Genomic DNA, 25,105 nt, shown 5'->3' with positions numbered 1-25,105 from the left:
GCATCTGCAGCCCTGGACAGCTGATTAGTCTGAATTCCTGTCTGAGTCCAAATGCTTAAATGACATCTCAGACCCTTTTAGGCACTGTCACCAAGGATGGAGCACAGGCTCCTCGAGAGGACATCGTGCTGTGGCAGGAACAGCTCTGCTAGTGCTGCTGGGGGAGCACAGATCTTTTGCATTGCACCCACTGGTTACCAGGGCAGCCCAGAGAGAAAGGAAGAGAATGGACATAATTCAGATGAAGTACCCACAAAAGTAAGTTACCCACTTAGTACCCACAAAACGAGGTAACTTATGACAGTCCATTATTTCAAAGAGTCCCTTTGATTAAATGTTATTCAAGCTATTCTTCTGCTTGAAATCACCATGAAGAGATTACTGTATCTCTTGAAGCATGACGAACTAAGCGTACCACATATTGCATTCACTGTGTGTATCTTACAGTACACAGGGATATTCAGGAAACATAATGTCTTTCAGTTTGTCAGCAACTTACACAGACATTTTGAAGTGAAACCTGTTTCTGTGCACAGCTTTTCTCACAGAAGTTCTTTGCTTATTACTACCCATGCACACAAATGGCAGAACTTGCACATACATATGGATTTGTACACAAATTCTATGTGCATGCAGTTCCTGGATAAAATTTACTGCAAAAGTGGTTTAAAAATTAAAAAAAATCTTCCCATTAATCCTTAACCTATTAATAGTATTCCTAATACACAACTTGTACCTGTTCTGAAAAGGCCTTACAACAAAACTCCTATGCCTTTCAAGAGGCAAAGATTTAAATAAAAGTAGTAATGCTTCTAGAAAATACTTTGATTAAAAAAGTCTTCTGATTGCATACTAGAAACACTTGCCAAGATGTTTATCTTCAATTCGGAATGGGGGTGGTGTGTGTTTGGGGTTTTGTTGTTGTCACTTTTGGGTTTCTTACACAGGTATTTCTAGACGCTGATGCAACACCACCATCAACAGAGTAATTCTGGTGCTCCCAGACTTTCCAGTTAGATGATTACTACTGTAGTTCACATGTTAAAAACACATTTTAAATGTCTCACAATCATATTTTCTACAAGGAAATCACTAAATTCAATACACACAGAAGGAAGACACATCACTAAGACACCTGTGAAGTGAAACAGTACTTAGTTTGCTTCATTTAAAAACCCACAGAGGAAGAAACACTTTTAATCCAGTAGATGCTGAGAAGAGGGCAGGCATTTCTGACAGAATTACAGAATTAGCTATGTGTAAGTAGCCACTGAACCACAGCATCATATTTCTCCTTCTAATAGATAACAGTAAGTCTGCAAAATTACCAAACACATGGCTGATCTTAATGCACTCTCCTTTATATGCAACTTCCATCAGTATCAGCAGAAGTTTAGAATGAAGAAAGGACAATAGAACTGGTCAACCTATCACAATATAACCCCTAAAAATAAAAGGGGGGGGGAAAAAGGGAAGAAACCAAAAAACCCAAACAGACTACACTGAACTTTTGAGGAGACCTGGAAATATTCAGTGATCAGCTGTAACTGGATTTGAAATATCAATAGTTGCCAAGTTCCCACCTCCCATGTGCTCTTAGCACAAAGTCCTGAATCACAAACCAGGTGATTCAGGTACTGTGTTTTAAAAGCTCGGGATCACAAAATAGGTGATTAAGGTGCTGTGTTTTAAAAGCTCAGAATCCACTTAAAATGAGTGAGGGTGAAGAGACATAGACTGGGTATGTTGAGAAGACAGTAGTATTTAAAAATTTTAACTCAACTTCCCTTTAAAACATGTACTGCTCAGAATTCTTAATCTGCATTTCTAAGACTTCAGATCTTGTGTCTTCTTTTGGCAGGTTCAAAAAAACGATCCATTCCACACAAAAAATTTCTTGGAAACATACTGACAAAACCATTTGCTGCAAGTCGAGACCACTTCTAGTAAAATATCGTCCTTTAAAACAGATTACAAAATACTATTGCAGTTGTTCAAAAAGTTTTTAGCTGTAATCTGACACCTTGGTTTCTATATTCCTCTTCTCTACTTGACAGCCCTTCAATTCAGCATGACTTTCAGGCAGCCTGGTTTTATTTCTGTGAACCTGTGAAATGAGAAAAGATGAAGCTTCAACGTGAAAGCGAAGTGCAATGCCATCTCTTTCAGCCCTCATCGAGCATATGGAAAGTGATAAGGTTCTCAGTCAAGTACGTGCACATGTGAGAGTCAGGAAATCGGCACGGTGTCCTCTGGATGTGACAGTAAAGGGGGATTTTATAGGGTCTGGAGAAGGGAAGAGCTGGAAACAGCGGGAACCAAGAGGAAGATTACAAAAAGCTGCCCAGTATTCTTGGGTATATTAATTCTCCTCTTTTCCCACTCCCCTTTCATTCCCTCTTCTTTCAAAGCAGATTTTCTCCCTTGCCTTCTATAGGAATCAAGGAAATGGGAAGCCTTTGTTATTTCTGAGTCCCACCTTCACAGTCACGTTCATACGCTCCTGTAACAATAAAGGAGTGAACAGAGCGATGCCAGCCCAGACTTGCCCAACTGCTGCCCCACGTAAGAAACTGAGCACCCAAGCAGGTATCGGACACCCATAAAAAGCAGGATTAACAACTTTTCACAGCAAAGCTAGCAACCTTCAATGGAAATATGTAATTAAACTACACTAGATAATTCATCTACCTCAGAGGAGAGGATTTGACTTTTAATAGATGACCCACACAAGATGTAGTCACACAATTGCGCTGGATTTATGAAACAGCAAAGCTACTTTCATCTCAAACAACAGACCTGCCTTAATCTGCTTCAGTAGTTTAACAGTATTCTAGAACTACCTTCAATTTTCAGTTAGTTAAATGTGGGTTAACAAAAAAACGTATCAGTAACAAAAATCTAAACTCACCTGAAGTTGTGGCTTGTGAGGTATCTGATAGCTGCTGGTCTGATGCGAGCAACTCCTCCCTGACTATGGCTTCCTCTTCCCGTGATAACAGAGAGATATGGTTTACCACCAGTCTGCTGGTACTCTGTAACAGCAGGGATTGTAACGGTTAAAATTTTCCCTCAGCAGAGGCTTAGTGTTCAGCTTTCCATCCATTCTTCTGAAAACTCTCACTACCGATTCAGAAGTTTGCTTTTCCATGCTGGCTATCCATCTCTTACAGAAACACACTCATTTTCCCCCTTTTCTGAAAAAACACAGTCAAGCTTTATAAATCTGGATTGCTTGCAACACGCACGTTGCCATCATCACAATCCTGTTCTCACAGCAGCTTTACTGCTTCTATCATCTAATCTTCACTTGGAATTTACATCCTGCAATGTAAATTAAAATTGCAAAATTAAAAGAGGTGGGTGTAATTTAGTTAATTTTTAAGTTATATTTCTCTCTATTGTTCCACATTTTATCTGAAATTAATGTGAATAAAGAGACAAAATTGTATTGGATAAAGAAGGAAAATACAAATCCACATGTTTTTTTCTCACTTAAGTCCCACTTATTTGGGCTAACTTCTATGTTGGAGCACGTGAATGAACAGATCAATACCTCACATGAGCTTTACTAGGGCATCTAGCCCCGGTAACAAAAGAAATTGTTCTTCTCCCTGAGATCACAACCACCTAAATTGATGAAGAGCTTGAAAAATAGAAAAAAATATAAATGAAGCTGGATTCTCAGAAGAAGCCAAGACTTGCCAGTTCAAGACTATCAGTTGACAACACCTTTCCTCAACTACCCTCCTTCTCTTGCTTAACTTCATTTGAGATTTATATTAGTTGACTGTTAATTCTGCCAGCACTAAGTGCCTGGTACTGACTCCTGTCCCATGTATGCACACTAAAATCAGCTTTTTTTTTTTTTTTAGATTTAGATGGATGGACCGAACAGAGTCCCTGCCACCATTACAGGACTCCTGATCCAAGTGTAGGTCAGGAAATTTACCTCTAAAAAGCATTATATTACAGCTTAAAGTAGACAAACATCATTTTAGGAATAGCACAAGATAATGCAATTTAATTATCTCTGATGTGTATTGAAAGCAAAGGATTATCTAAGGCCCCTCTGAACACTTATTTCTACTGTGTGGAGTAGCTGTTTCAAAAAATTAGGTTAGTGCAGTGGTACCTTGCCTAAGAAATATTTCTTATAGAAGCATTCCCAGTCTGCTTAAATTTATAGGGTAAACTAATAATGCAGCAAATGTATCTTTTTTACATCAAGAACACTCCTGGTGTACTTGAACACTCCACTGGGAGGAAAAAGAAAAAAGCCCTCAAGCAAAACCGCACAAAATGACATTTATGGAAGAAGCAGCAGCATCCTGATCTCAGGAGATCCTGCTGACAAATCGATATGGAAGTTACTGCAAGATAGCTCAAATCACACACTTTCATGTAGAAGTTGAAGACAATATAATCACTGTGGTTAGAATTCCAACTTAATGATTTTTCTTTAAAGATTAAAAAAGCAACATCGTTCTGACAAAGTGATGCAAAGATCATACACATGCTTGCATTACCACCTCTGTTAAAAAAATGCCAGGAAGGACAGTTCAAGTCTTCTGTTAAAAAAATAAGAGGATAAAACAGCAGAAAAAGGAAGATTTGCAAAGAAGCAGGGGGCAAGAGAGGGAGCAAAAACAATTATTGCCATTCCAAAGGACAACTTCGAAAATAACACAACACAAAAGCCAGTTGGTTTTGGATGTTATTAAATCACATTAATTCCCTCTGATATTGCTATATATCATGATTTCTGAGTAGAAAATGAGAAGAACTTTCAGGGGGCAAGAATTATTAGCTCAGTCCTACCTTCGGTTTTTTCCTGCAGCACTCTGGACAACTGATTCACAGCTTCATCCACGTGAAGACCATGCAGATCCAACACATTCATAGGCAGCAAGGAAGTATTCATTTTCTCAAAGATTTGCACAGCAGCAGCATGGTTGGCTTCTTTCATCTTCTGCTCATGAAGGCGACCCTTTATTCATAAGCACAGCAACTATTACATGTCGAGACATAACTTAAGTTCCAGGCTGGTTGTTGGGTTCAGAATGACAGCACCCACAGGGTGCTTTTAGCTCACAGTTTGAAACAGTAACATTTATAATCGCAAGAGAACTTCTGGAAGAGGCTGAGTGAGACCTACTCACAAGGAGATTTCATGAAATCTTTTCTTACAAAACTAGTCAAAGCTGGCACAAAGAAGAAATTTTAACAAAAGCCATACAGAAAAAAAGCCAGAAAAAGTACAAATCCATAAGGTCTTTACATAACCTAAATAGTCACACTCTGTACAGATTTTCAGATTTATTATCCTAATAATAGAACTTCACTTGCCAAAAGTATTTCGCAAAATAATTTAATGAAAAAATGTCAGAGAAGCTGCCCAACGACCCAGGAAAAACCTGCTGAGGGTTCCAGCTGAGGTTAATTCTTCTCAAGGCATTCCCTAAAAATCAGGCAAGCCAGGGACAAACCCTTTTAAAAAATATTTTTACTTTTATTTTACTGTTGCCTATTGTCTCTCTTAGTGTTTTTGACGGGCTGTCGATGTCAATAGAGTCCCTGTTGGAATTAGGGGCAAGGAGCAGCACAGGGTTAGTCACATTACACAGTGAGCAAGTACCATTTCCCATGAACTCTGCTGTGAGACTGAGAGACTTAAGCAACAAATAGTGTCCTTGAAGATCTGTAGGCACAGTCTGAAAAGGAAGGGAAGACTTAAGTGCAGGTGCTGGACTGACAAGGGCTTATGAGAACGGAAGCAACTACCTGCCTTAAAAGCTATTAGTGTCAGACCAGAGACACCAGCCCCATAACTCTCACTTGCAAAGGATTCCCTAGATAGATTAAGGCCACCAAACAAAGTATTTTTCATTAATAAAGGCAGCTTAGTTTGCTTTTTTATTACCTATAAGGAAATGTGTAATACATTTCCAGATTATACTTACAGCTAAGAACAAAAGTAAGACAGGAGTTGAAATTACTTTTCTAGGTCAAAATCATCCAGACCTTTGTTTAGAATATCTCCAAACTTCAAGACTATATAAACCAAGAACATAAAGAGGTCATCATGGAGACTGACAATCAGCATTTCCTATATAGACAGTAATAATTTCAACATCTGGAGTGATACCAATTTGCACAAAAGGTAATAAGCAAATTCCTGTGATCCATTACTGTGTTTTTGTTCTTTCATAATGCAAATAATAGTTTAGAATTAAATGGTTCTATAATGTGAGTTCTTACCAAGGTTTTATATGCTATTAGATCAGGGAAAAGCCACAGCCTTTGAAGATACCCACACAAATTTTTCAGATTGGTCTGAATGAAGTGTGGGTGGAAAGGTCTCGTGTGAAGGCACCGAGAAGGCAACGTACAGGAACACTTACAAGAAGACTCTATATTTATAATCAAGAATATGACCAACAGCAATGATCAACAGTAATCAAACTGGTATATACTGAGAAATGTGAATTAATCAAGGCCAGAGACTCTGAGCTCCAAGGCCAGAGCACACAAGACTCATCATCATCAGATCTACACTCCTAAACCAGATGGCAAAAAAGCATGGCATACCACACCATGTTTATCCCAACCCAGGACAGACTGTGGCCATAAAGACAGATTGAGGAAGCAGAGACAGGGCAGCAATCTTGCCCAAGATTTACAGAGGATGAAGCTAGCAAGATTCTGAGGCAAAAGATCACAACACCTGACTCATAAAAGAGTACAAAAGACCTGTCTAAAACTGGTTCATTGCCAATTAAGGGCAAGCCAAGTGACAAAGGATTTGAAAACTGTTTGTTGCAGCCCATGTCACACTTGAGTCAATCTGGCCACACCACATGGACACGAATTTTGGTGCTTACAAGAATGCGGATGTGAGACTGAAAGCAATGAGAAAATGAGCATGTGTGACTAACACTAGATGTCATCCTTCATGAGGTCTCAGACTGAATTTAGTTACATTAGCTTCCTGTACCAGTATCGTTACTAGTGAAAGGGAGTCTACTTGTAAAGGAATTCTCAGTATAAAACACACAGGGCACAGTACCAGACCAAACTTTTCAACTCTAGAAACACTATGTTTTTCTTAGCACTTTTAATTCAGTATTTAAGTACCTCTCTCAAATTCAGGCAAAAAGCACAATATTTACATTACCTGATGTGCATAAAATGCTGCCACAGGCTTCATACCCATGCGATAGGCCTCCCCAGCCTTTATCAAGCATTCCTGCCTCTTCTGCTGGTGACAAAAAGCTTCTGCTCTTAAATCATCGTATTGTGGATACTCGAAATCTTGAAATATTTCACTCAGAGTATCATCCTCTTCCTTACTTTTTTTTGCCTGTAGGGATTTGCAATGTAGAAGCTAAGCATGCATTGTAGAGTGTATTCGTTAGCATAGCTTTGGATAAGTAACTAGTATTATTAAAAAAAGATAAAGAAAAAAGAAAAGAAAATACCTTCTTCTCTCGGTTCTTTGCAGCACTGTAGGAAGAAGCAATTTCATTTTGCTGAACACTTTCTTGAGCTATAACTGTTTTTACAGGATCTGCCTCCAGAACACAATTCAGAAACTGTTCAGTTTGTTCTAAAGAGTAGCTGTGAAGTATAAGTAAAATCTGTGACTTGACAAATACATTAATAGCTGCTATGTTTATTAAAATGCACAGTACGACCCTTGACATCGTTACAGAAATAGATGGCAATGGAAATAAAGCACCAGCATGGAGTTTCCCCCCTAATTACACAAGGCTTGTATTCTCACTGTGCCGCGTTACTGCCACCAACACACAGGCACGGCCTTGGCTGACTGAAATGTAATTGAGGGGCACTTGAGTATTAAAGGAACAATGAAATCCTGAATTAAACTGCATCCTGCATCTTAATCAAACCAACATTAGTTCAGACAAACACTGTTTTTTGGTCTAGATAGGTTGCTTCCATCTTAAATCTTCTCTGGTGAGGGATAGCTAGTACAAATTGGTTTAAAACTAGCTCAGTTTTCTGAAACCTTTATGCAGGAAAATCCTTGTATTTCCAGTCAAGCTTCGTTAAATGTAATGAAATAAGAATAGGATATCAGTTGCCATCAGATTTCTAATAAGCCCTCTTTCTTCTTTACTCTTCTTGCTATTCAGTAAGCAGACAAGAGGAAGACTGATCAAAAGTAAGATAGGTTTTGGGGAAAACACCACGATGAAGAGAATTTAGAATGGGAAAAATAAGAGATGGTGAAATGTTTGAGCTGCAGAGATGGATGAAGGATGTGTTTACAACATCCCACAAGGAAAGTTTTTTATAACCTGGACAAGCAGAAAGACTTACAAGTAGGCATGCAAACCTGTACACAGAGACAGACATTTGACTGGCCAAGGATGGAAAAAGAAGGTTTTATTGAAAAGAAGTTCTCAGGAACTTGGATGTAAGGTGGTAGCCACACACCCCAGAAAGGTAATGCAGAAAAGAGAAAGAACCTCAGCAGGAAGAGGCAGAGATGGCTCATTGCTTCAGAGCTGCTGCAGTAACCAGAAAGGTACTCACAGCTAACAGTAGGTGATGGTAGTTTTCCTCTTGGGTGGCTGCCATTTTCTGTGAACCCACTGTTACCACCCCTACTCGATCCATCTCTCACTTGATTTAAACCTCAGCTCAAGAGCAAATACCCAGTTGCCCTGAGAGTCACTCAGAGATCAAGGCCCAGAGACATTCTTCTCCCAACAAAACAATCTACTCCAAACAAACAAAAACCCAAACAAATCTGCACACAGCAGTTTTATGCCCTTTGTGCTTTTAAGACCTGCTAATTTTGCCTTTATTTAGATCTATAAAAGTCACGCTAGTTTGCAAAAGGCCATTCTTTAGCAACATCTTAACTCTTAATGTTTAATACAGTAACTGTGCACTATAGAGTATTACCAAGTACCATTTTTACTAAGAACTTTAAAAGATTTCTTACTTGTTGTCCTTGAAGACCTCCATTAGGAAATTTTGATTAATAGTTGGAAACATCTCAAAAAGTTGTTTCTCCTTTAGTTTAGCAGCACAGTCTTTTCTAGCCATAGAAGGAACACGATTCTACCCAGAAGACAAAGGAAAATTACAAGTTCTCAATTAGAACAAAGTACAGAAAAAGCAGAGCCAATCCAAATTTACTGTTACTTGCCAAAATTTCAAAAAGCACCTACTCAGTGGATATACACCTACAACAATGACAATGTGCCTGCCACACTGGCTTGATGAGAGCAGAGAAGGGACAGGTGAGTTGTGTTCCACACTGCTGTAATGCTCTGCAGTCATTTGGAGTGATTCAGCAGTGGTTGCCCTCATTACTTGGACAAAGCAAAAGGAGGATTTATTTTTGCTTTAGGAGAAATTTAAGTTTTAGAATACATACATTGCTAGTCTATCTAGTCCAAAGCTAAGTTTCTGCAAAGTCCACCACTCTATATCAAAGGCCTGGGGTTGAAACAACATTTTATTATTAAACAGAGTAAACAATTTTGGTTTGATGTATCTGAAGCTGTACTGCAATAAATATTCATATTTGTGAAGCCATGCTGAGAAGAAAACATAATTATAGTCCAGAATAAAGCAGACAGATCATTCCAACACTCAGATTTATAAAAAAAAGAGTGGTCAAAACAAAGCCAAGCTCCATGAATCCAAACTGAAAATAAAGCTATGGACATCACAGTTGTTATTATCAGTAAGCCACAGACATGCAGTTCAAAGAAAGAATCCCCAAGCCATTTTCAAAGTACAGGATAATCCATCCCAATTTCTCTCCCTGAAGAAACAAAGCTGCTGTTTTTTAGGGCAGCTACTGCTCTGGGGCGATCACAAGGAACTGAGCTGGGCCCACACAACTGCAGGGCAGCAGGGGCAGCGCTGTGCCCACGCAGCCACACCGGCCTGGGGTCTGTGTGGCACACACACGATTAGTAAAAATCGTTCGAAAAACTACTGTTTTCTGAGGAGCGGGTATAGAAACCTGTTTGACATTAACCTCAAGTACTTCCTTTAATGTCTTGTTTGTTAGGAATGTTGTGGGTTTTCCTTATTAAAAAAAAAAAGTTAAAATCGATTCAATTAACTTCTGAACAAACAAGACACGGAGCTATGTTAGAGCTTCTCTTGATACCAACCTCCCAATAAAAAGGGTTTGAAAGCAATTAAAATGAGATTTGTATTTTTAAAGCAGAAACTTCCACCACAAGCAAACTCCTGTATCACAGTAATCAACACTAGTAACTGGCATATATTTGTCTCACGAACTAGCCTGTGATAAGCAGCACTAAGATGAGTCACCAGGTAAGACATTCAGCTCCAACACTAGCAACTAATTTAAAGTACATAAAAAAAAAACCTGTGCCATCCATACCAGGTCCTGTTTCTCCTGCATAGCTATTTCTTCAGAAATTATTTGTCTGAGAGAAACTTTCTGAATCTGAGCATTCCAGTGATCCATAAAAGGAAAAACGTCTGATGTTGCTGGATTTTTAGTCTGTGTGTCATTAGATGAGCCTGAAATCCAGTTCATTTTTTTCTTCTGTATTTTACTGTCTGCATTCTGAGATGATAGTGTTTCTGAGTCATCTGTATCTATTTGCTGAATCACAGGAGGACCTTCAAAAGCAATGAAAATGAGGTGACAGATAAACAATTATTAGCTTATTTACACAAGCAAAGTCAAAATAATTAAATTTTGCAACTGGAATAGTTTGGGTTTTGTTAAAAGAAAATTATTAATGCTAAACCAGAAAACAACACATTGTTTTCACTTTCCTCACTTCTCCAAATATTGTCTGATCATTACACATTTTGTAAAACAAAAACAAAATCATCAGACTCCCTCAACAAGTTTTCAAGTACCCAGACACATCTTACAACTCTAAACTACCTTGCACATATATTCAGTGGAGATATTTGTTTGCTTTTGTAAGACAGTTATTGACTCATGTGTTTACATGTTTACCTGTCTCTCCTCTAAAAATTAATGACAGGTGCTCGACAATCTGGTTTTACATTTCTAGGGGTTATGGTCAACAGCACTGTTTAGTCATTCAAGTTGAGAGTTTACACCCACATTGCAATCCAAGAGTAGTGGGGTTGTGCTGTATAGGGACATTTCTTCTGGGAGCTAAATGAAAACTAGATTGCCAAATATTTAAACACCTTTTGAACAGAAACATGCATCCTCCTGCTATAATTAATTCCTCTGACAATGCCATGCAAATGTTGCATTTCTGACCTCCTCCTCTCACCTGCAGAAATCTTACTCTGCTAGTAATTCTCTGGCCATGCATTTTCTTGCCAGAGATTACAGAATTCCTACCAAAAAGCTGTCTGATCCAGCCACAGCCTCTCTTTAAATTCTGAAGTACTCAAAAAGATCATCTATTTCCTTGCATCTCCCTGGTACTAGTCATTCTGCTTATCATTAACTTACCCACACACACCCCCATTAAGTGGAACCAAGTGCAACAAATAAAAGCTGAGCTTAATAAATGAACACACCATTTTTCAATAGCCAGAATATTTGCAACCTTACTGAAGTTTCAAATAATATTTGTAACAGAAATTGTTCCTATGATTAAAAGAAACACATAACATACCTTCTGCAGACACCTTACACGACTCATGTCTCCCCTGACGCTTCTAAATAAAAACAGCATAATCATCACTGTTATAAGCTCTAAGTTTTGCAGTTAAAAAAAATTGCAAGTGTTAGCTTCTAAATAAACCAATTTCAAAATAACTTCTCACAGTATTTCTCAAAGATTGCATATTTTAGAAGAAATATATTTTTAAAAAAAATTTATGAAGTGAGGTTTAAAAGACACAACTATCTTTCTGACCACACAAAAGAGAAACATGGCCTGCTGCTAAGATTTCAGAGCCATAGTTAATTAACACAAGCCAAAGTTTAGCCAAAAAGCATTCCAGGTTTCATAAGGCTATGAAGGAACTAGTGAGAGAACTCTTCTCAATTAACATACATGGAGATGTTTTGTGTACCTAGTTACTCATAAAAGAACTCTTTAGGCCAGTAATTATTTTTGGCTAGTGGAATTTTTGATCAATCTTATAGTGAAATTGTGTATTATTATCTTTCTTTTTTAAGCATCTTGGTTTCATGATGAGGCACACATGACATGTCTTTTCTTCATTCCTTTAAAATGCCTTTCAGCACCTCTGATGATTACATGCTGATATACTCCACATATTTTACAAACTACTATCATATTTTATCATTGCTCTTGCAGAGATACTTATAACTTACACAATTACACTAACACATATGGAGGCAAATAGCCTGACGAAGCACAAGCACGCCATACTCTATCATAAGCAAGAAATCTACTAACCAGAATAGATTCTTTCCATTTTTCATGAATCACTCTTGCCAAATTCAGATCAATGTGAACCACACAATCCTCAACAGTTAGCGATCCTTATGGAGGAAAGAAACTGTATTATTTATGCACTTTACAGAAACTTATCTAAGCAATAAAGTACAGTACCCTAGACTTATTAATTTGAATTCTGGGCATTCTGCACAAACTGTCATGCCTGAAAATACATCAGCTACTGCCAAGATAAAATAAAACCAAATAATATTCACAGCAGTGACATTCCTCCTTTCAAACATACAAACTCAGAGAGGGAAACTCCAAGTATCCCCTCTAATGGAAATGACAGGAATTATCATAGTATACTACTATGTATTTTCCCTGAAAGATCTTTCTGATAACCCCTTCAAAAGAAAAGGGCAAGAAGTATGTATATATCAAACAAAAAGTCTGGAGTCTGGGCATATTTCAGACACAAGACAACACCTTTCAAAACCAAACTTTTTTTGGAGTAGGTAGGCATGGATGGTAGAGGCCAGCAGTCAAACCCACCAATAAAATCAGGTATCCAGGTTTCACATCAAGCAATTTTCAAGAGAAAAGGATAAAAAAAAAAAAAGAGATATAAACCAAACTAGCTATATATTCCTTGTGTCGTCTTTTTTCCCTTTTCCTATCAATCTTTAACTTTGTGATGTATGTTCAAGCTCCTTTCATCAGTCTCTCAGCAGACTAGCCTGTTTTCATCTTTTAAGAATAGCTGCATTTTATCTTCTCTTCGAGCCATTTATCTTCTCCTTCCTCAACCTGATACCCAAAGCTTTCTTTTTTCTTTTGTTTTTCCCTGCCAGTGGTAATTTGCATCTTCCTCATCATCTTCATATCCTTTTAGAGTTTGAATATAGGCCTGGTGCTCAAAATGCGAGTAAGCCAATGAATTTTCTTATGCCTTTAGAGTACACACATACACAGAAAGACAAAGGCTGAATGTAGCACTACTGCATTTATATTTCTTTCTACACTTGTTTCATTTTTAGATTAAACAAAAGAAAACAGTGTCGCATGGAATTGTACAAATCCATTCCCTAAAAATGAAACACAAAGGGGAAAAAAACACAGCAAAGGAAGAAAGGCATTCCTACCCAAGTGACTGGGTTGTCAGGGTTTGTTTTGTTTTTTTCATTAAAATGTGGATAGAATCATACCCATACCTGCATCGATGCCAACAGGCCCAAATATTTCTTTCAACTGGAATGCCAGTTCAGGAGGCAATGTTAGTTCTAGGCAATCTATGCTGAAGGCTGTGTGTGATGCTGGTACAGAGTTTTGTATCTTGGCTTTACTTTCATCCCAGCGTGAGGCTTCAATTTCTTCTTTACCATGTATCTCCTTGGAACTCCCCTGGGTTTCTGTATCTGCATCCGGTTCTTTACCATTCTTTGAACCCACTAAACGTGCATGATCCATTTCTAGTAACGAAGCAGTCACTTTGGCATTCCCTGTATTGCTTTCTGAAGGGTTGCTGTCACTTTTGTTATTTAACTCCAATTTCAAATTGGTAGAAATTGCATTAGGTCCATGAGGCAAAGTCATGGGTACACATAAATCTGCATCAAGTTGTGAGACTGATGGCTTATTTACAGTTTCTTCAACAGGACTCTCAGACTCTATATTCTGCATTCCCAAAACAGATGGCTTGATATCTGCTGCTGAACTGCCTGCGTCACTTCTAGGGGCTGCACATCCAGAATTTTTCTGCTCCACCAAATCATTCAATGAGGTAGCAGTCAACAAGTCAGCCACATCAGCATCTGTCACAGCTGCCTTGGTATCCCTACTTTCTGCAGTGCCGAATGGTGAGTGCTTGTCATCTGAAGGCTCAGAGGTATCACCACCTCTAATCACTTGTGGCACTTCTTCGCAGCCTTTGAGATTCCCACTGTAATTTGTACTTGCCTTGAAGTCAAGGTCTGTGACAACTGTCTCGGCTTCTCTTACTTGAAAGCACTCAATATCAACATCTTTGCGCAACTTTTCCTCAGAGTCTAACAGCAGACCTGTGGTCCAGTCTATGTCTTTGTTACATCTTTCATACAGATCTTTCACAGCTTCAAATGAAACAGACTCAAAGAGCTTACACAGCATGTTTAGCTTTTCAGACTCATCAGTATCGGTAAGTTCACTTTCTTCCACAAATGTACTTTTATCATACGTAACTCGGTAGGGTATTTTTTCCTGAGAATCTGAGGCATCTACATCTTTGGGTTTGAAGCCATCTAATCTGCCATGCAATACTTTGGCAGTCTCAGGAAAAAGCATTTTGTTCTCTAATCTCCAGAGGACAGCAAAGTCCTGTGGTTCGGTCTGTGAATGGCTACTTTTTTGTCTACACGAGTAAGTGTCATGTTGCTCTTCTGCTGCATTAAGGATAGACAAGTGTTCCTCTTCTTTGGGATGAGGCAAACTGTTGTTTGTAAAAGTGAGGGCTAATTTGTGATGTTTCTTCATTTTCTTACTTTGCTGGGGTTTTTTCTCACCTACTGTTTCACTAGCTACTGTTTCAGGTTGGTGCATATGCAAATTCTTTGTATCTGGTTGCTCTGCAGTGTTCACAGGTGTCCCATGAAGCACATCTATGGTCTCAAGAGCATTTCTATTAATGTCACCTTCAGTATTTCTACCCTCATCAGACTGATTTAGACTTGTCTTTCTCATTCTCCTTGACCTTTGCTGTCTCTGTTCTAAGGAGCCTGAGATAGGCCAATGTCCCATCATTTGCAGTTCCGGTGTAGCTTTATCTGAACTAGCAGGGGAACAGCTCGAGGTTACATTTTCTTCTTCACATCCTTGTTCAGGAGTACAAGTTGCAGGTAGGCCCGCTTGTTCTGTAGCTAACTCAGGATGCTGCTGACTGGGAGTTTTACCTTCCTTATCACTCTTCAGAGATTTTTCTAGTCTTCTAGCTCTTTTGACTCTCTGTCCCATTGTTTGTTCTACAGGCCAGTCACCCAGAAAGTTTAGTAGTTCTGGTTTTCCTGACATGTCAAAAGCTGAACTGCTTGTTTCCACCATATTACCACTTTGCGTTGATTTTGGTTCTGCACACATTTCACCAGATTGTTCAACTTCAGTTTCAACTTTGACAATGTTGTTATCACTGTCTTCCTCAACTCCATCTGCATGCAAGCAGGCAGTCTCTTCAGTCACGGTCACATCAGCCTCACCCATTTCTGTTTCAGTATTTTTTTCTATTTTCTCTCCCTTGTCTTCTTTCTTCTCCAAGGGCAGTTCTTTTTCTACACAATCTGATAAGCAAACATCCAAGTCATCTTGAACAGTACTGTTCTCAGAATTCTGTTCCACTGAGTTATTTTCCATTTCTTTTTCCTCTTTCTGAAAACATTCAGGTTCACAGTTACTTTCTAATGTTAGAGAAGTACTGGGAAACATGTTATCATCTTCAGCTAATTCAGGAGGCTCCACATAAGAAGCAAAAGGTTTTTCGTCTTCTGCATCAGAATGTGCCTCTCTCTCTCTGGAAGAGAAATTGGAATTAAAGATAAATTAATTTCAAACTTTCTTTAAGCACTTGTCCACATTTTAATTCCAGCTTGGCTATTTAGTATTTTCAAATTACAGACCAGAAAACGCCTTTTAAGACATTCATGATCCAGATGGACAGCTCTACTGAGAGGAAAACAAACTTAAGATGACTTACCCTTAACCTCAACACTCCTTTCTAAAAAAGAACAAGCTAAGTAAAGTGGAACTTTCCTTGGCAAGTATCCCTTTTCTCCTTCAGCAAAGGGCTAAGAATACTTTCTCAGGAGTCAGTTCCCCCCGTTCCCAGCATTCAGTCACTTACCAAAGCACTCTGCTGCCAGACATTTCCCCTTCAAATCAGTAAACATAGTAAACACTCTTTTATTTAACACCTTTTTCTCTCTCCTGATACTAAGGAGAGTCACAAAGTTAACTAGGAGAGGATGTACCATCTCTTGTCATCCCATTTTTCACAAGCAACTACATTTCATTAATTATCAATAACCACTTCATTTCAAATGCCTTAAGTATGCAAAGCCCAAAAGAAATAACTGCAGTACTATCTGATTTCCTATGCATTATTATAATGCATATGCAGCATTATTCAGATTAGCCACTACAAAATTGTATACAGCCAACATAAATCTAGACAAGGCTAAATTAACTATATTCAAGAGCAAATAGATAACTCGTTACTACTGCATGAAGAATTTACTGTCTGCCGCCAAAAAAGGTCATCTAATACCAACCCAGACTCAGAAATAGTAACTTGCTCATATTTGTGAATACTTTCTTCTGAAACACATATAGATTTTAAATGTTTTTATCTACACAATACATCCAACAGCATATTTCTAAGATAAGCCAAGCAAGACTGGCTTATTGAAACATAACACACACATATACTGGGAGTTTATTAAAAGGCACCAGACAGTTGACTTGATCTCTTGACTGTTCATTTCCAGATATCCTGCCATTCTTAAAAACAAAGAAAACTGTATTTCATGTTGTTGTTTAACTAATGTTTTAATACATTCACTCTTCATCAGCATCATCCAGGTTCAGTTGCTACGAGGTCTGAATTTCTAGCCTTTCATTTGAGATTACAAAGCTAGAAGAAGAGTCTAACCTATGGTTTTCCTCCTGACAAGGCTCTCCACTCCTGCCAGCAGGTTCCGGTCTGTCTGGGACTGAAGAACGCAGTATTGCACTCACAGTAAGGAAGCGTTCGTATCGCTCCAACATTCTTTTGATCTTCTCTTTAGAAACACCATGAATGTTTCGCCTATGAATTAAAGAAAAGAAACATTTCAAATTTGTGTATTACAAGAGAAGAGAGTAATTTAATAATAATTAACAGTAATAAATTTATAGCAAGGCTAAGCAGAGAATTCACAGGGGCAAGGAAAAAGCCGTGGAACGGCAATTCTTCCTGTGTCAGTGCACTAAGGCATTCCAGCAGGGTAATCAGACAAATTGCTGCTCCACTTGACTTCACCCCACCTGGTGGCCCTGTTCTGCAACAGAACGTTTTACTTAATCTGCAACCTAACCACTAACACATCATCTTCCATTAAGTATCAGATCCTGACAGTGATCCAGGATATCAAACTAAGTATGGAAACCTTGAGGAAAACCTATTAATGGATCATTCTGACAACTTCTGCCTAGAAAATTTCACTGACTGTTAAATAGCAACTATCAATGTGATCTGCAGCAGTTCCACCTAGAACTAGAAGGATGGCAAAACAGAAATTGAAGGTATGGGAGAAATTGCTTAAGTTCTATTTTAGGAAAGAAAATAATCTGCCTTATGTCACTTGCAAAGTGACCAACCTTAAGCTAAGCATGCAAATTCAGATGACAATAGATATTATGAAAGCACAAAATAACTTATGTTGAAATGGTCCTCTAGAGGTCACGCAGTCCAACCTCCTACTCAGAGGAGGTAAAGTTAGATCATGTTGCCCAGAGCTTTGTCTTGTCAAAATTTTAATATCCCCAGTGACTGCAAGTTTGCAAACTCTGGGGAAACTCTTTCAGTGTGTGATCGTGCTCAAAGTTAGTTTGGTGGTGGGTTGTTTTTTTTCTTTTATGTAATCAAAATTTCCAACTTGCTTATGTTTATTTTGTCCTATCCCTGTACAACTCTCTGAAGACATCTTTTTAGCCTTCTCTCTAACCACTGAAAAGATAGCTGAAGACAATAGGCCCCTCCTTCACGTTCTCTTCTTAAGGCTGAAATGCACTCTGTCCCAACACCTAAGTCATAAAAAGGACATTACATAGCAGCAGCCCTAGTACTCATCCTAGAGGGGCATCTGCCTCCTCTTGGACTTTGAACGACTGATCATACCCTTTGAACCTGACATCCAGCCAATATTCTATCTACCTTATTCACTTATGTGGGGCTTACATCTTGCTTATTTGGCTTTGTAACCATATAGAAGGTCTTGCTAAAGAAGAGGTAAACAACAACGGTGATGCACATGGGTTTGAGCCTCTTGGGCCACAAGGTGCTGATTGCCTTAAATGCAGTGACAGCAGAAACACCTCAAAGCAACAGACCAGCTGGATGCAAAACAAACCCCAACCTGACACCATTTTTGCCGCCTCAGGAACCCAAAGGAGCAGTCACTGTACCTTAAATGCAGAATAATTGCAAAGATATTAAAAAGCTACTTATTATTGCAAAAATCTTGACTGATTATCTTGCTACTTCACCAGCCACTGCACCGAACAACACCTTTTGGAAAATCATAGTTTACAGACTGTGAAAGGTACACAAATGAAAGTCCCCTTTACATTCTTACCGTTCAAGTTCTTTTGGCTTAAACTTCCACCAAGTGTCTGGCTCTCTGAACATGACTTTGTATCTGAACCGCTGAGCCTGAACAAAACAGATACAAACCAGAACAAGCCACATCACTCATATGAGTCTGATTTCTGTGAAAAACCACACAGCATATACAGCCTGCTTCTTTCCAGTTGGTCACTTTCAGTCACTAAATAAAAGCACTACACTACTAACATAAACAGTGCAGATGCGTTGGTTTGATTACATCACTGCCATGAAAATTATTACATAAATCTGCATAACTTCAAGCAAGCTAGCAACATTTGTTAACTCTAGCCCTCCAACTGCTCAACTGGTATCTGACTCTAGGTCATATTTAGCATGACACTAACACAGAGTTTCTAAGTTTCATCCAGGTATCAAACATCACTCTCTTAGTGCTGGTTATATTTTAAAAGAAGACTAGAATTTTACCAGTCCTATAAGAGAGGAACAGAATTCAGTTTCCTCAGCAATATTTATTTTTGATCCCAAGTGCAAAGCACTTGGCTTTGTCAGTTGGAAACTAGGCCAGGTCAATACTCGAGAGAATATGACACTGGGTAATATGATTCCAAGTAACACTTTTTTTTTGGACCCCAGATCTTCTTGTGAACTAACAGCTAGACTGAGAAAGACAACCTCATTTTAAAACATACGTTGTTGCCATGCTGGTCAATAATCCCTTTTCACATTGATCAAACTGTAATACTAACCAAAGTAACATAAGGCTTCATCTCCCATGCTTGTATGTTTGTGTTGTCTATTATTATAGGAGATATTCTCATTTCAAATGCTTCTTTGGCTGAAAGACACACACGTACAAGAAAACGGGATATAGTTAATTTTGTTATAATAGGGTGGACATGTAGCATTCATACTAATTCTCTAAATTACCCTTAATGATTAACCACTGTGTAAAGAACTCTTGCCACAGCTTGATCTGTTTCAAGGCCCTCTTATTTTAGAAATCCCCCCTCACATGTAAAGCTACTGAGATAACACGTTATTCTTTTGACTTAACGTTATGTATGACAAATCAAGGAATGAAAATGCAGATGTAAAATGCACCAAGATGACTAATCAATCAGTAAAATTAAACTAAAAAAACTACATGATCACCTTAAAGTGGACTTCTTTGTTGCATACAAAATTCTTGGCTTTATAACAGTCCACTCTGTAAACTGCATAAAATATGAAAAAAATCAAAAGAATTATTGAAATTTAAATACACAGTAATGAAATGTTCAGAATCACTAGCTTTGAGATACAGCACCCTGTTTTCATAGCTATGTTATAATGCATCTGAACAACCAGTTACTGTTGAAACGCATTTCTTATTAACTCATTTGCCAATTGGTTAGAAATCTGACAGCAGAAAAGTGATCATGGTTCAAATTCAGCAAAAAAGCTTAAAAAGTTGTTATACAGTGAGCTTAGTGGGAGCCACTATAAAAAACCACACCAATTATGAAAAAAGCTTTGCCTTGCTCTTATAATTTTGTTTTTTATATTTGACAATAATTTAGTGCTCAAGAGAAAACAAATAATGAGCAGGAAAATATCTGTGTGTTACTTGTATCAAAATCCTCATTACTTACTGCATATGCATACATTATAGCTTATCACAGAAAAAAATATTTCTGGAGCGGGTACAAATTACCACTCCAGAAATGAGACAGAACCCAAAATACATACTACAATGAAATCTGAGGACAGAACAATCTTTTGACAGAGACACTGGCACTTTTAATTGGAAAACACACAATAGACAGCTGACTTCTGAATTTGTGCTCATACTCCTTTTCCACACACGTATTAAAAAACACTTCTATGATGGGATAAACACTTGCCCTGTGACACAGGCATTACAAGACAGGCAGCTTTTTAAGCAGCACACAGCACTGAACTGTAAACAAGCAAGCTAATAATCCCTTATTCTTTTCTCACCTCGTTTCCTGTTCCAGTCATGTGCTTCTCCTAAGCAATCGGGATCATAATGGTATTGTCCATCTTTATAAAAGTAATCATCGGTACTGAGAATGATTCCACCTGGGTTATCCTCAAGCAAAATCCTGTGAAAGACCAAGGGAATAAACAGCTTTTCCCCCTTCTCCTCAGCCCTGAATCTGCTACCATACATAAGTATTCCATGTATTCAGTCGCTTGCACAAATCCGGGGTTATTTGGAATGGAAACAGCAGATTTGGGGGGCAGGGGTGGTATTAAAAAAAAAAAAAAAAAATCACCCTCCAAACAAACATTATCTATACAGGCTGAGGATATGTAGGGGAAAGATGACAGAGGTTACCCAATGAGATTCATTTCAAAACAACATGGGAGGTATTTTTCCTGTCTACATCCAGTGACACACCTTCACGCTAACAAATACATATAGTTAGTCTTAAGTGCACCGAGTATTTCGGGTGCCAGCCAAAGGAGTGCAAGATCAATCTAGGCTTTTACATAGTTAGAAAAGAAATCCAGACTTCAACCCAAGAAGCTCCACATGTACTACCCACACAAAAGAACTCAAATAGCCTATAAAGAACTGCCATGTTTCCATATGTGTTATTGGAAGGAAACACCTGAAATAAACAGGAACTAGAAGTACACAAAAAAAACCAACTACAATGATCCTCTGCTGACAAATTCCTCTGGCCAGTAAAAGAAGTTAAAGCTAAGCAAACCCCCTCCCATTTCAATTTCCACTAGAGGCCAAGGAGCTGCAAGCAGAACTCAGCTCTCTGCATGCTGCACATACCACATAGCTGGCAATTAGGGTATAACCATAACTTTACAAATGTCAGAAAATTGCCTGCACTATTAAATCCTGTACACAATTAAACCGTTTCTTTTTAAAAGCTCACAATATAGATGTTCTACCTTGCCAAATATGATTTTCCTGATCCTGGAACACCTCTGAGAAGAACAAGAACTTCACCTATAAGGTTCATCTTTTTTCTCATGTGACAAGCAGGTGGCTGTTGTGCTTGCGGGAGGTTCAATTTTGAGTTTCTATCTTGATTTCCCCATACCTTCAGAGACAGGTTGCTATCCCAGGCATTTGAAACCACCGGAGAGGAAAAAATCTGTCCTTTCTCCAAAGTCCTACAGTCTGAAACAGGTCTCCACTGGTCTGGACTGACAGTCACGGGAGTTACACTGGATGGATAGAACACGGGAGCCATGAGATTCCAGTGTTGTTGAGGCTGACATGATGTTGTAGAAAAATTTAAGTTGCACCCTTGTTCAGTTTGCTGAAAATCTGCAGATTTTGGTGTTTTGAAACTGGAGGTTTCAAGGGAAACATATGCCTCTGGAAGAGAAGTGCTCTGGTGTCTGTTAAAGGCAGCCACTACTTCTTCATGCTGTTCCAGGGACTGTGAATTAGGATTTCCAGTGATAGCTACTCCAAGCTCTAAAGGTCTTTGGGAGGACTCACCAGAAGTAGCAGTCATACTTTTTTGATCCAAAACAGCATCTTGTGTCTGTTCAGAATTTCCATGTGGTATTTCTCCATTTGACTTTTTATAGTCTTCTGAAACTACATCAGGTTGAACATGTATTTCTGACATGTCAGACTCTTCCAATACCTGTGCACAAGTGTCTGATACAGCTAGTGAGCTTGTCTGGACGCTCAGCTGACTCACTGGTGGCTGCAAACAGCAGAAGTTTTCTAAAACATCATTATTTGTCCTTGTATGCTGTGGGAAAAGTAGGACATTGCGACCTGAATCAGAATTTTCCCACTCAGGAAATTCATTCAAGTGCTTATACGCTGTTTGGTCATCTGCAGAATCAGGCAATTCATCACTCAAGTTGTATCTCTGAGAGTCATTTTCTATTAAGGAATCCGGTTCTTCATTCAGCTGCACATCAGGTGACAGGACCCTTTCTTTTTCTTCTTCTTCTGCAGTACTTTCTCCCGTTCTTCTATTTGCAACAGATCTTTGCTGACTAACAAAAGCCAGCGAGGATGCTGCTGAATCAAAACCCAAGGTTTTTGAAGCTGCTACTCCTTTGGCGTGGGTGGACAGCTCTAGCAGATAATCCATAGCATTTTCCACTGTTGAATAACCCAAAAGAGAATAAAGCATTTTCAACTGAACAAACACAAGCTGACATAAACACGATTTTTTACTTGAAGGAGTATTTATCAAAACTAAAGAGGGAACCAAAAGGAAGTTCAACAATTTGTCTTTCAACATATCTTCTCATTTCTCTTGATCTCCCTCTCATTAGAGGTGAAGGAAGAACTCAATCCAGACATATCACAAAATAAAAACTACCAACATAAAAAATACTAAGTAAATAGTGTTTAAAAATTAAGTTTAACTGAAAAAAATAAATTGGGACTGGGTATTTAAATATATACTTATTTATAACCTCTCATGTAGGCAAAATAGCGTAAAATGAACTGAAAAACAGTACTGAGGACTAGAGAGATAAAAATATGCCAAGAATGTTCATTATGGCTAGGCCCAGTCATAAGTGTCATATCTAATATAGCCTGAAAAATCCACTATCTGCATTAATTCTTTGTCAAGCCATTAAATGGACTATAGGTTGCCTGGGATCAACGTGAACAAAATAAAAACCTGGCACAAGTATCATCTGAGCCCAAAAGCTAAGCCTCTGTTTTCCAGAAAGCCAGTGTGGCAAAAAGTCTTAAGCCCACTGAAGTGCAAGTCTTTCTGCATGTTAAATAAAATCTTGTCCTTCCATCTTCTCTACTTTATGAGAGCAACTTATTACTCATATGAAAAGATGCTAATCTTTCCATTTTTAAACTACTATTAATAGTACAAGATGACAATGAAATCAGTGTGTTTACTGCATTCTCCAATAAGCTTATAAATAAATGTTATTTTGATAAAGGTAAATTTGATTAAGAGTTCAAAGTATGAATCAGTAATTCCATCAACTTCAATTTTAAAAGGAATAACAAGTACAACACACGATAGAGCTATTAAGTTATAAACCCTTTACAATTTAGGTGAAGTAAAAACCCCTATAAAAGCAGTCTTTTCAATGACTACCAAGCTTTCTTACATATAAAAAGCAGCCAGATTCTGTCTTCCTTGCAAACAGTCTTAGAAAAATCTAGGCTAATCTCATCTGATCAAATGAATATGGACTGATTAAAATGCTCCATATTTTACTTATTCTCCTGCCAAATAACTCCTCCTTGGGTGTTGCTATCCAGAATCTCATCCGTTACTTTAATTTCAACACCACGAAAGTATTAGAAGGACTGGGCAAAGACATGAAAATGATATCTCAGGAGAGGTGGATAATGTAGTTTGGCAGAATACAGGGGGAGAAACACAGCCCAAGCAAGGCTGCAGAGAATTCAGCATGACTAACAGAATTTATCCTGCAAAACCTGTTTCTCAGTTGAGATGACATTATGACAGTGCAAAATGCAAAGTAAAACAAAATCTCCATTGAAGTATTTAAGGAAAAGCAAACACTGCCAGGACACAACGCTGTGTATGATTTGTCTTCAAAAATTAAAATCTAGAACATAAACTACCTGTCCTGCTCAAACAGGTTATGCATCTGGCAGACACAGCACAGAACCTAATTGGAAAAAACAGATTCTCCTCACAACTCTACCACCACCTGCTCTGTATCACAGAACAAGCCACTTAATGGAGGTACAGTTTATGAAGCCCACTGCTACTGCAAATTACCAGCCTCACAGAAACACTGTCAAACAAAGAATTTTGCATGGAAAGAGCTATAAAATTTCCAAATATTATGACTCACCGACTCATTAAAAGCTAAACTCACAAATACACTTGCAACACCCACAGCAACTTTTCTGGAGTCACCCTAGTTAAGAGCTGACCGTGTTTGCAAGAAAACTCTAATGCCAACTATACATTATTTACCTTTAAAATCACATTCAGAAAGAACCATATAAACCACACTTGGATCTAGGTCAGAAAACATCTCTGACATGCTGTTGAAGAGCTCTTCCTTATTGACATTATGCACTGTTTGTGACATTAAGTGGCTTGGGTCCCCTTGGAATAGAGCCGCAGCAGCTCTGTCAGGATTGCCGTTCTTCGGAGAAGGACTCCCACCAGTTTTCCTTCTCCGCGGCATTTTGCTTCCTGAAAATCAGCTTGCTTTTCCTTTTAGTTTGTTCACATGAGGCTGACAGCACCAAACTCAGAAATCACAAAAAGCCTCTTGTAACTGGGATACACATAACAGAAATAGCAGACCTGGAAAAAAGAGAAGGGAGAAATTTCAATAAAACACACAGTCATGTTTCCATGTCTTCTATTTAGATAGTAAAACTGAAAAAAATTGCATAAGCATCCAGGAAAGCATTTTC

At 38.4% G+C, this 25,105-nt stretch overlaps 1 protein-coding gene across 1 annotated transcript; it reads right to left on the bottom strand.

The window, feature by feature from the left end:
• Window positions 1–2,038: 2,038 nt before the first annotated feature.
• Window positions 2,039–24,870, bottom strand: N4BP2 (NEDD4 binding protein 2; the record flags this gene model as incomplete). The annotated part of the gene is made up of 16 exons (XM_084266599.1): window positions 2,039–2,107; window positions 2,912–3,035; window positions 4,822–4,990; window positions 7,178–7,363; window positions 7,482–7,620; window positions 8,978–9,096; window positions 10,403–10,647; window positions 11,637–11,679; window positions 12,390–12,475; window positions 13,586–15,909; window positions 17,047–17,202; window positions 18,731–18,807; window positions 19,470–19,558; window positions 20,704–20,828; window positions 21,640–22,822; window positions 24,654–24,870. The coding sequence occupies 16 exons, from the start codon at window positions 24,868–24,870 to the stop codon at window positions 2,062–2,064; spliced, it is 5,328 nt and encodes a 1,775-aa protein (XP_084122725.1). The 3' UTR covers window positions 2,039–2,061.
• Window positions 24,871–25,105: the final 235 nt, after the last annotated feature.

The sequence above is a fragment of the Gallinula chloropus genome (assembly GCF_964237585.1).
Source record: "Gallinula chloropus genome assembly, chromosome: 7".
Lineage (NCBI taxonomy): Eukaryota > Metazoa > Chordata > Aves > Gruiformes > Rallidae > Gallinula > Gallinula chloropus.
Note: the sequence above shows the minus strand (reverse complement) of the source record. Positions and strands in the feature narration are given on the sequence as shown.